General features: G+C 34.3%; 1 protein-coding gene across 14 annotated transcripts in view; it reads right to left on the minus strand.

Annotated features, from left to right (window-relative positions):
• Positions 1–3045: 3045 nt before the first annotated feature.
• OXR1 (oxidation resistance 1) overlaps positions 3046–12709 on the minus strand; it is a 486852-nt gene continuing 477188 nt past the window's right edge. For all 14 annotated transcript variants that reach the window (XM_043483377.1, XM_043483381.1, XM_043483380.1 and 11 more), the window contains 5 exons: positions 11891–12016; positions 10958–11110; positions 9505–9600; positions 6892–6965; positions 3046–4958 (listed from right to left, as the gene is read on the minus strand). In XM_043483377.1, the coding sequence (XP_043339312.1) occupies positions 4823–4958; positions 6892–6965; positions 9505–9600; positions 10958–11110; positions 11891–12016 (585 nt within the window). In that variant the 3' untranslated portion in view covers positions 3046–4822. The remainder of the gene's footprint in view (positions 4959–6891; positions 6966–9504; positions 9601–10957; positions 11111–11890; positions 12017–12709) is intronic.

A 12709-nucleotide genomic window follows, 5' to 3' on the forward strand; every position in this document is an offset into this window, starting at 1 on the left:
CTCTAACTTTGATTGGTTCTTTAGTATATCCTTTGACCAATACTACATTATTTTAATCATCTTTATAATAGATTATGAATATCTGGTATTTAAGACCACAGTCCATTCTTCAGTGTTGCTTTAGTTAATCTTTGCCTTTACATTTCCATGTTAAATCATAGAATAGCTTAATTTCCACAAATTCTGGCTGAGATTTTCACTGCCAGTACATGATTTTAGAGAAATAACTTCCTTCAATTTTGTTTTCAGATCATCAGTATGGTCCCTAATGGTATATATACTTCCCACTTATGTCTTTATCTTTTTGTTATATATCTGATATTTTCAATGGCATTACAAAATGACAGTATTTTAAGCTTCATTTTCTAATTGTTGGTTTAGAAAGAATAAAAAGAAAGGTTTAAATATATATTTTTTATTTTTTTAATATTGAACTTGTCTTTAGTGACCTTGTTAAATCAACTAGTTTCAACAGCTGGATCTTTTTGGAAATGTCTATGTACAAAATTATGTCATATACAAATGACATGTCTTTCATTCCCAATCCTTATGCCTTTTCTTCTTCTTGCTTTACTGAAATGGTTGGTACTTCCAAGATAATGCTAAATAGAAATTGTGAAAGCAATATTATTGTCAGTTTTCCTATTTCTGGGAGGAAACTTTCAATAATTGACCATTATAGATGATGACTCCTGTACATTTTTCAATGATAACTTTTTTTTAAAATCAGGTTGAGGAAGATCATTTCTTTCCTAATTTGCTAAGTTTTCTTAAAACTCATAAACAGGGACTGAAGTTGATCAAATGTTTCTTATGCTTCCACAGAGATCATCATGGAAAAGACTGAAGTTCTCTCTTTTCTTAGCAGCCTGGAAGAGTTCATGTAAAACTGATTATTTTATTTTTCTTGAAAAACTTAAAAGCATTACCCAGTAGAAACATACATACAAGCCTGTGATTTCTGTGGGAAGGACTTTTAAATTAAGAGATTCAATTCCTTTAATACAAAAATTGTATTTCTTCACAGGGTCAGTTTTAATAAATTATTTTCCAAAACATTTTTCCATTTCACCTACATTGTCAGGTTTATTGATGCAAAGTTCTTCACAATACTCTTTTTAAGGCCTGATGGCCCCAGTGATGTCACCATTTAAATTCTTCTTAACAGTGATTTGTCTTTTTCTTAATCTTGCTGGAGGTTCACAATTTTACTATTCTGAGATTTTGTTTTATATGCCTGTTCTAAATTTTTTGCTTGTATCTTTACTTTATCCTACCTTCTATTTTCATCAGGTTCAATTTGTTGCTGTCTTTCTAGCTGCTTGAGATGGAAGCTTAGAGCCTTTTCTTCAGCTTGTCCCTTGATATTCAGTCAGTCAGTCAGTTCAGTCACTCAGTCAGTTCAGTCACTCAGTCGTGTCCAACTCTTTGCAACCCCATGAATCGCAGCACGCCAGGCCTCCCTGTCCATCACAAACTCCCAGAATTTAATCAAACTCATGCCGATCGAGTCAGTGATGCCATCCAGCCATCTCATCCTCTGTCGTCCCCTTCCCCTTCTGCCCCCAATCCCTCCAAGCATCAGAGTCGTTTCCAGTGAGTCAACTCTTCGCATGAGGTGGCCAAAGTATTGGAGTTTCAGCTTTAGCATCAGTCCTTCCAATGAACACCCAGGACTTCTCTCTTTCAGGATGGACTGGTTGGATCTCCTTGCAGTCCAAGGGACTCTCAAGAGTCTTCTCCAACACCACAGTTCAAAAGCATCAATTTTTCGGCACTCAGCTTTCTTCACAGTCCAACTCTCACATCCATACATGACCACTGGAAAAACCATAGCCTTGACCAAACGGACTTTGTTGGCAAAGTAATGTCTCTGCTTTTTAATATGCTATCTAGGTTGGTCATAAGTTTCCTTCCAAGGAGTAAGCGTCTTTTAATTTCATGGCTGCAGTCACCATCTGCAGTGATTTTGGAGTCCAAAAAAATAAAGTCTGACACTATTTCCACTGTTTCCCCATCTATTTCCCATGAGGTGATGGAACCAGATGCCACGATCTTAGTTTTCTGAATGTTGAGCTTTAAGCCAACTTTTTCACTCTCCTCTTTCACTTTCATCAAGAGGCTTTTTAGTTCTATACCCCAAAATGTATCTCAAGAATTTTCTTTTCACTCAGTCTATAATTTCCAAAGACATCTCATACACAGATTGTGGCTTCAAAAACTACCTATATGATGTTGATTTAATACTTTTTATCTGTCAGAACAGAATAATCATCCCCACTTCCCCAGTCTACTTTCTAGTTTCTCATGTTATATTATAATAAGGTTCACAACTAACCTAACTTCCCTGTCTTCTGACTGTTTCTATTCTTTGTAGATTACCCATCCCAATGAATAATGTACCCCATTCCTAAGTTAAAAACCCGACAGCTATCCTTAACTTTTTCTGACATCCAACTAATAACCAGATCTTGTTAACCCTAGTTCCTCAGTCTCTTTCAAATCCATGCCTCCTTTCTTATCACCACCACTATTATTCTTATTCAGCACTCAGAATTTTTTCTCCTGACTTCTCAACAGGCTTGTTTATTGGTCTCCTTGTCTCTATTTTTTCTCTCTACTAATAATTTTTCACAGATATCTCTTTAAAGCAGAAATTTGATCATGTCATTCTTGTACTCAAATTTTCTTAACTGCTCCTGTGAGATAAATAAATTTCTTGACATTGTACAAAAACAAAGCTCTTTATGAAATTAGTCTTACCTTGCTATGTACTCTCCACTAAAAAAAAAAGAAAAGTGACATAATTTAAAACTAACAAACACTCTCACATGAGCTTCTCACATGTCAAGTACCTTGCTACATCCCCATTTTCTGAACCGTGGTGTTCCCTCCACTTAAGTTCATCCCTCCATCATTATTACTAATTACCACCACCAACACCGTTTCTAGAACCATTTTTCACATGTAAACGACAGTAGTATGGTTAATCAAAGACTTCTTAAATAGAAAATAACTTGATTATTCAATAAATACAAATTCAAATTTATATTTATGTATTTAATTTTATTTGCTATATACCACTATGACCTTATTGTAACTGAAATCCAATACAGGATTTTTTTATGATTAGTCAACTCCACAAAGACAATAATACTGCTGTGGAAGACCAAAGGGGGGAAACCTGATATATTTATTTACAGTTCCCTATATTGTAAACATTTAATCTATACACTGTTAGTAACTTTTAATGAGAGCTTTACATAGACAAAGAAACGATGCCCTGCATTTCTATTCATATTCAGCAATAGCATATTAAATAGAGTATCAGATTTTCTTTTTCATTAGCATTATGCTTTCTTTAGATATTATCTAAATTTTCAAAAGATCTAAATATATTCAAGTACTATACAACTAAAACTACTTAAGCCAACATATTTGGCTTATAATTTCATTTTTAGAATAATTTAAAGTGCTATAAGCAACCTGGCAATCAACACTTTCTATAAGAACAAAACTACCTTTAAACATTAATTTACAAGATAATATACAATGTTTATCTGGAATAGCTGAAATTTCAGCACAAGGTCACTGTCACATGTATAACAGCAGGATTTTTTTTTTTTTTGCATAACATGAAGCTTTGAAATTAACTGATGAATTATTGCCATAATGGCTTATTATTGGTTTCCTACAAAAGAGGATAAGAACTACTGATATATTCTATCTTTTCTTTTTTTTTTTGAGGTCACTTGACAGTAAGTCTGCATATTCAACAAGTCTACTGAGTTACAATATTCTACTATAATCATTGCCCTTTTGTAACAGCAAATGCTAATGGTAATAACACATACCACTCAAAAAAAAATCACGTTTTTTTTTTCCCCTTTTGAATAGGAAGCTATATTTTGGGAGTTGGTGTGCAACAAGGCTAAAACAACAGAACTATAAAACAGTTTACCTGACACAATATGTTGACGAAATATGCATCTGTTTCATAGTTTTTTAGTTATGATAATGCCCTGCTAAGCTACAAATATGTAAATAGATATTTTCTTGCTTGATATATTAAATCCAGTAGAATCATCAAGTTCTCATTCTCCTTTGTCATTTTATAACTCTTCATCAGACAATTCAATGATGAAAGCATATGCCCAAACCTGAAGACCATGTGCATTGTGGTCTATTACAACCAGAATTCTCCTCAAATTTCATTTTTATTAAAATGAAATTGAGAATACAGGCAAAATTAATAAAGAGAATGCAGTAGTGTGAATTAAAACTAGAACTCAGTGATCTATGAAGTACATGTTGTTTTGGCATGTGTTTTTTCCTTTCTAAAAGAAACTAGGTTGAGCATGTCCAATAGTCATTTGCGCCAACCTCACAGATAATGGCAGTATCATGTATTCATTCCCTCGATATCTCAAGTTAGACTACTATAGTAAAACAATCAATATGGTTTAAAAAATAATAAACCAAAATAGGTTCAACAAAAGAGCACCATCCTATTAGGAGACTGAGAAAACATGGATTATAGATGAGGTGGTCACGATGATTAAAATGCTACCAAAATTTTGACAAAACCGAAGCTGTTAAGTTCCATGGACCCATGCCATGATATAAACCTAAAAACGTCCGGGACAGAAACATGATTTTAAAAATAAATTCCAAAATTATAGCTATAATAAATGGTGATACAAACTAATTTTAAAACACAAGCTACATGTTACATTGTATTGCTTCTTGAACTTTCCAAACAATGCTTGTTTGTCCATGTCAGGTTTGGGCCATTATCCTGCTAAGACAGAGAGCATTATATTCATTCAAAAGCCCAGATTTCAATGTCTTGGATAAAGAAATCTTCCTTCTTAGAAAGTGTATGATTCCCAAATGTTTTACAAGAATGGCTTCTTCCATGGTAGAGATCTCCATCAAGCCATAGGGCAAATTCTCCCCTGTAATATATAGAAGAGAACAGTTCTAACAAGAGTCTTTTAATACTTATGCCCTAAGTTATAAAAGAATAATTGCAGAGGCTGTAAAATATTAATTTAATGAGATATTTCAATAGCCAACAACTCTAAACTCATTCTTTTTTCCAAACCGTTCTCTACTCCTTTCCGCACTGGCACAAGACAACTTTTTTTTTGTTGTTCATATCCCATTATAAAATCACTGAACATACAGAGCAAGGAATATAATGAACCCTCTAAAATTAATTTCACAAAGAATTAGCTTTTGAGGCAGGCACTACTCTGTTATTCTTTGTCTGGTATTATAAATTTCTCTCTGCTGTTTGATTTTAACATATTTAATATGAATTTCTCAGAGACATGAAAACTCCCTATCATCTAAAATAAAAAGTGTGGTTAGTGTTAAGGGTTCAATCTCCAATTCACAGCTGAGGAAACTGTAGACTTGAGTTGTTCAAGGTCCCACACATAATGTGTGCTGAAGCTGAGAATTTGAATCAGGTCTGATTCTAAATCCTAAATTCAGTCTTTTACATGATTTTGATTTCTCTGGGGCTCCTGTTTGGAATTCTGGAATATCAAGTCTTTTCCTCCCATTTCCTGAGACCGTACTCTCCTTCTTCAAAGACTGTAAACTTGTTCTAATTTGTTATCGAATGACCTAATTTTTTATCAGCTTGCTGGAATCATGCTGTATCATCAAAACCAAGTTCCTGCAGGCATCTAATGACACTGTGTATGTTACTCTGAAAGACTGAAGGCACGCTTAACAGTTTGAAATTATAAGCCACTTGCTTGTGAGGCTTTCCTAGAGAGCTAACTGAATCACATTAAGACTACCATTTGGAGGAGGGCTGATTGACTGCCCTTCCCCAACAAAAAAGATGTAACTGGAACATATGAACACCATAAGCTGATTCCAATAACTAAAAATAACATTGTTTTTAGTTACCCAGTTATGTCCTTCAGAGAAGGCTATAATAACCATGCTTAAATTTTAATCACTGAAATCATGTCTTCCAAATACCTATCTACAGAGAAGTTGTTAAGAGAATTTGTTAGAATCGAGATGATGCATGTTCAGGCTAATAAGATTCTGTAAACTGAATGAATTATTATTATTACATATCTCCTCAAATGCAGGAAATAAATAACACATAAATTTGGGAATTATTTAGCATGTATTATGTCTTATTTTGAAGGACACAGAGAAGCAACAAATGAAGGAGGTCACATCTGCCAAGGGCTAGTTAAGAAGTCTGGGCTAGGAGGCAGCAGAGCCATAGATCTCCACACACCATGCAGACCAAATGAAGCTGGAATACCAGAACAAGAAATCGAAGTTCCCTGCAGTGCTTGCTATGCTAAAAGAATCAAATCAAACTGCTACAAACAAAATAAATAAGAAACAAGCCCTGAAAACTGAGAGGGGGTGGGATCACTAAAATTTTTAACAGGAAAACAAACTTCTATTGTCTAAAATATCAATCCAAATAGTCTCCAGGGTAGAATAATATGAAAAATTTTAGACCTTTTTTAAAAACAAGAAATTGAAAAAAAGAATTTATCATCATAATTTTTTGAAAATTTGAGAAGCTCGAAGGGATTAGTATATTTCTCTTTCAAATATCAAGGAGTCACTGTACTCTACAAGATGGGTTTTAATTGAAAGGGAATCAACTAAACAGTATTCTGAGATGAATAAACAAATATTCTATCAAGGGTTTCATATATTACACTTAAGTACTTTCCTGCAAATATATACTTTCTTAGTCATAATATAAAAATTAGTCATAATATATAAATTAGGATTCTAATGTCAAAACTTTTCAAAGATAGCTGATTTAAAAATAATACAAATGAATTCTTAAAAGTTTCTTTTAAAATCTCATAGTCAAATTTTCAAGAGACTTACCCTCCACCACCAAAAGCTAGTGAATCCATGTCTCCTTTGATAAAAAACATATTATCTCCTGTCCACTTAAAGACCTACAAAAATGAAAAAAAAAAAAAAGCTTTAAATATGTAGATGAAAATGATTACTACAGTTCTCCTGAATTATGAATAGTTAATAAAGCCTAGACAGACAGCAAGAAGACTAACAAGAACAGAAAAAGTTTGGGCCGAAAGGGTGGTGGCTTTTGCTTTCAGTGTTTGTAAGACTAAGTTTGAAAGCATGTGTTCAACTGCAACATAATTTAAATACACAAATCTTGCTATCTCTTCATATATGCAAATTTTTCTGACTACACAGGTATCAAGAATTCAATGGTTAATGAGAAATGTTAAGGAAAGTAAATCAGCTAAAAACTGAGTAGATGCTATTTTTAACATCAAATTTAAGTGACATAAAAGTCACTCAGTTGTGTCCAACTCTTTGCAACCCCATGGATTATACAGTCCATGGAATTCTCCAGGCCAGAATACTGGGGTGGGGAGCCGTTCCCTCTTGCAGGGACATCAAATATAAATGTATATTAATTTGATAATATTTTAATATTTTGATATATGGCTAAGGTCTTTTCTTTGGGTATGAACTGGTCTATCATTATTCTCATAAAAACGGGTAACATGCTTATGACTTTCAGTTTCAATTTCTTTAAAGAGCAATGAATATAAAAACATCCAAGAAATTCCAGGGTAAAAACTTCCAGATGTTGGGTTTCCCTGGTGCTCCAGTGGTTAAGAATCCTCCTGCCAATGCAGAAGACATGGGTTCAATCCTTAATCCAGAAAGATCCCACATGCTGCCAGGCAAGTAAGCCCATGTGCGCAACTACTGAAGCCCACGGGCCCTGGAGCCTGTACTCTGCAACAACAGGAGCCACCACAATGAGACGCCCACAGCTAGAGAGTGGCCCCTACTCTCCATAACCAGAGAAAGTCCATGTGCAGCAACGAAGACCCAGAGCAGCCAAAAAAAAACCCAACTTCTAGTAATATTCTTTTTTTTTTTTAATTTTTTTTATTAGTTGGAGGCTAATAGTAATATTCTTAAATATTTTCAATCTTTCATGGAAGTTCTACCTAAACTTAATATTAATCCAACATCAATTTCTAGCACCTCGTCTTTACAAACATTTTCTGAAGTAGTCATTATAGTTCTCAATAAACTAACACTCACTTTTTCATAGATACATAACATTTGTTTAATTGCATTGTTAGTTAACAGGTAGAAACAGTATCACAAATAGGACTGAAAACAAGCACAACTGAAACTTCCAAAATCTGTTAACAACGAGAAGCTTCCAGCTAGCTGCAGGTGTCAGTTGATATGTTTCATGGAAGGAATGGAAAGCACTGGTTAATCTGGCGAGCCACTTAAAACCAAGTTTGTTAAAGAGAGTTTTCCTTGTGCTACCAAATTATATTTTGTTCATGACTCCCTAAGTGGCTCAGTCGGTAAAGAATCCGCCTGCAATGTGGGAGACCTGGGTTCGAACCCTGGGTTGGGAAGATCCCCTGGAGGAGGGAAAGGCTACCCGTTCCAGTATTCTGGCCTGGAGAATTCAATGGACTGTATAGTCCATGGGGTCACAAAGAGTTGGACACAACTAAGACTTTCACTTTCACTTTCTATAAGCTGTGCTTAGTCACTCAGTAGCTTCCAACTCTTTGCGTACACATGGACTGCAGCTTGTCAGGCTCCTCTGTCCATGGGGATTCTCCAGGGAAGAAGACTGGAATGGGTTGCCTTGCCCTCCTCCAGGGGATCTTCCCAACCCAGGGATCGAACCCAGGTCTCCTGCATTGCAGGCGGATTCTTTACTGACTGAGCCACCAGGGAGGCATGAACAAAAGAGAATTTGGTAACACAATAAAAACTCTCCTAACAGACTTGGGTTTCAGCGGCTCACCAGATTAACCAGAAGCTGTTCCTAAAGACAGCTCTGTTTTTTTAAGCAACTATGTTGGTTCCTATTTTCAAGATTAAAATTTTATCTCCCAGGAACTATCTGACCAGACTGAAGCAGACTGTACTAGAGCACTAAGACTGCACTCGATGCTTCAGAGTCGCAACATTCACTAAAATTTATGTACATTTAAAAATTTTAAATCTTATTGGCATTAGAATGTATCTACTTTAGTCAAGTCACAATAAAGAAAAATCAGGTAATCACTTTTGATTTAAACCCAAGTGATTTATTTTTTAAGTTTTCAAGACTGACTTTCGTTATTAAACTTATTTAGTAAGTAAAGGTTTCTAGAAATTTTACAATGACAACTCATAAACAAAACAGTAATTATAACGTATACTTCTTACTGGGCCCACAATGTGTGCCTGGTACCACATCAAGTGTTATACATATATGATTCACTTTTAATTTTCAAACAACCCTGTTACATTTTATGATCCCCATTCTAACCACAGCAAAGTTGAAGGTGAAAATGGGAAGGGGAAAAAAAAAAAGTGCTAAGTTAACAGTAAAAGGCAGAAACTGAGAATCAAATCCAAGTATGCAAAACTCCAGAATGAATGTTCTGTTCATGATGCCATCTCTTCACAAACTGGAATAACTGTCCTTACCTCAAAGTCTGGACAGAATGTAAAAACAAAGGTCTCTCCAGTACCATAAAAGCCATCACTCACTTTAAATGGCTCAGATGCTAATGCACCGAAAACCTAAGGATTAAAAAAAGGTATGTTCAATGACACAACTAGCAATTTGTTTCTGTAAGCATTAGCCCATTATATATAAGTAAAATACAAAAAAAAAAAAAGGAAATATACCATAGTTTTATCTATCTGTACTGAAACAGACAAGCATGATCAGTTGTTAAACAACTCACATTATTGGCAGGTATAAACATATCAGTTTCTCAATGGGAAAATGCTAGATTTTTCCTAGTTTTGAAATCTAGAAAGATGTTCATTATAACAATTAAAAAAGACAATCTAAAAAAGTGGTAGACACATTTCAGGATGACAATGTACATATAATAAAGACAACAGCTGTTGTGGTACTGTAGCACTTAAGAAAGCAAAAACCCTCCAGCATAGGTAAACATTCTACCACTAAAAAGGAATGCTAGTTTTTTCTTTATTATACAGTAAATTCCATGAGGACAGAATTTGGGTCTGAATTGTTCAGTACTATAATGCCTTGGCCTTACACAGTACAAGACACACAATGAATAAGAGGCCTGGACAAGTCATTTCAATCTCTAGGTCTAAGGTTTCAGATCATGAAATGGGAATGTAGAGTTTGACTGATGATCTCTATAGTCATTATATCCCCTATATTCTATTTTAATACTCTTAATTTTTAAATAGATTTTCTTATTGTAAGCGATGTGTATGTGTGTAAATATATATATGTATAAAATATAATTATACAGCTTGCTATGGAATTAGCACAAAGCAAAGTCCCATTTAACCTTCATTCATACTAAGAAACAGGACATTACCAGCACTCTGGAAACTCTCTTTGTGCCTCCTCCCCAAAGGAAGCTACCAGGTCTGACGACACCAAAGATTTGTTCTGTCCATTAATGAAACTACTGTTTCAGGGATAACCAATGTTTTTCTTGCTTATCTGTGACTTTGTCCTTGGTCTCATCCGCACAGTTATCTTTACCTTTCAAAACTTTCTCCACACTTCAAGGCTGTCAATTTTCACCATTCCCCTGAACCCACTCTTATCTCCTCCAGACAGAAATGAACAATATAAACACCTCTTTTACTTTTTATAGGTTCTCACTATACTAGGCATATTTTGCTTGGCATTAGAGATACTCCCATACTTTAATATTTTTTTCCTACCAGACTATAACTCTTTGAAGGTAGGAACTCTTTTAATTATTCATGCTCATAGCTATCCCTCTGCAGAACTCAGCATTGCCTTGCATATCAAGAGCACTCAATAATTACCAAATAAACTGAATAAAATATACTAATTTTTTTATCAAAAGAATATGCTAAAATTCCTGCTACTTCCATCTCTTAAAAGGTAAGATGTCTATGTTGTTACTTTTCATACCTGCCCATCACTGTCTTTAATCACCATCAGCACTGGAGTGTCTAAACCTGTCATTGTTCGATAAAGGGTCTTCAAGCTTGTGCCATGCTTCCCAGTACCATAAACAAGAGTCCATGGATAGCCAATTGTTCTCGGTGGAAGATGCTTGGTAAGCTTTGAAAAATAAATTGTTAACACATACTTGATAGCTTCTTACTGTCAATCTGCAGAATACTAATGCCAGTTGGAATTAAATGATACTTTATAACATGTAGGCTATAAAAGTAACAGTAGAAATTATTTATTATTATGAAAGATACAGAGATGCTTGAAGAATATCTGTACATTTCTTGATATGAAATACTAATTGTTCATTAGACAAAGAAAGAATCATACCAAACAATACATACGTTAGAGGCAAGAAACATGAATCCCTTATTGTTTGCATCCTCTGTATCAAATTAACAAAAATATCGGATGAACTGTTACCTTGATTATTAACACCTCTCAAATCTAGAGTAAGACTCTCAGAATTAGAAATCAAGCTTCAATATGTTACAGCTGTATGGCTCTGAACATTTATTCAACCTCTCTAAGCCCAAGTTTCTTCATTTACAAAATGCGACAATAAAAGCATCTAACTCCTACAGGGGCTGCAACAACTAAATTAGATAACCTATATAAAGCAGGTAACTGGCACGCAGTAAGAAATTAAATACTGGCTATTATACTGTCTCACCTAAATTACTATTGCCATTTATTTTAACGTCTGGTTACCCAAATCTCCTAATATCTTCCATTACATTAATTGCTATAATTTGTTTACTTTTTCTTCATTGAAGAGTAAGAATAGGAGCAATAGCCCTGCTTCTTCAGTTTTTAAATCAACTAAAAAGAAGCTATTTACTCTCATGGGCACATACTCAGAAATGTACAAAAGTGGGTATATCATACCTTTTCAATTTGATCTGGCAGTAAGAGGTCACTGGGATCACTTAGGTTTGGTCGAAAAGATTCAGATTCCAGGTCTGCTTTCACTGGAGTAATCTGCTTTGAATTTATGTCTTCCCTCGTAGTAATCTAAAGAAGCAAATAGAAGCAATATATTAATGTAAAACTGCAACAAACCTTTAAAATTTTTAGCCTTTTGAGAGATATCAAATCTTATACCTTGAAAAAGGTGGCTAAAGCTTTAATTTAGGATTGTAGAAGGCAAAAAATGCTCCATCTAATAACAATGGCATGTCTAATGTAGAAAGAGATTTCTGCTAAAGTAGACATTTTCCTCATCCGCTACATGAATAAGGACAGGTATTGAAAGATAAAACCTGTATTTCTGTGCAAAAACGGTAAATTGCATGCAAACTATACTTCTTCTGTTGAAGGGCAAAAGTGAGCAAGCTAGCCTGCTTTTTTCTCTGTGCTACTTAAAGAGATTATTTTTATGAGATTACTTTATTCACGGTAAACAAAATTTGCCAAAAATAATTAAGAAAACTTTCTGGGTGCCAAAATTTTAACTTAAAAAATAGTACAATAAAAAGTATAATGCTTCACTGGTGTGCATGTATATGTGAATTTATATGCTTTGAAAAGGTTACTGTTATTTTTTTAAATGCCTTTAAAATTTTTACTTTCTAAACACAAATTTTTTTAATCTGATTGAACCAAACAATACATCTAAAAGTTAACTTGTTCACAAACCTATTTTCTAAATTAGAACAATTTGATGCACTGAAAAGAATGTATATGTTTGTTTAATGAAAACGTTCT

This window comes from Cervus canadensis, chromosome 12 (assembly GCF_019320065.1).
Source record: "Cervus canadensis isolate Bull #8, Minnesota chromosome 12, ASM1932006v1, whole genome shotgun sequence".
NCBI lineage: Eukaryota > Metazoa > Chordata > Mammalia > Artiodactyla > Cervidae > Cervus > Cervus canadensis.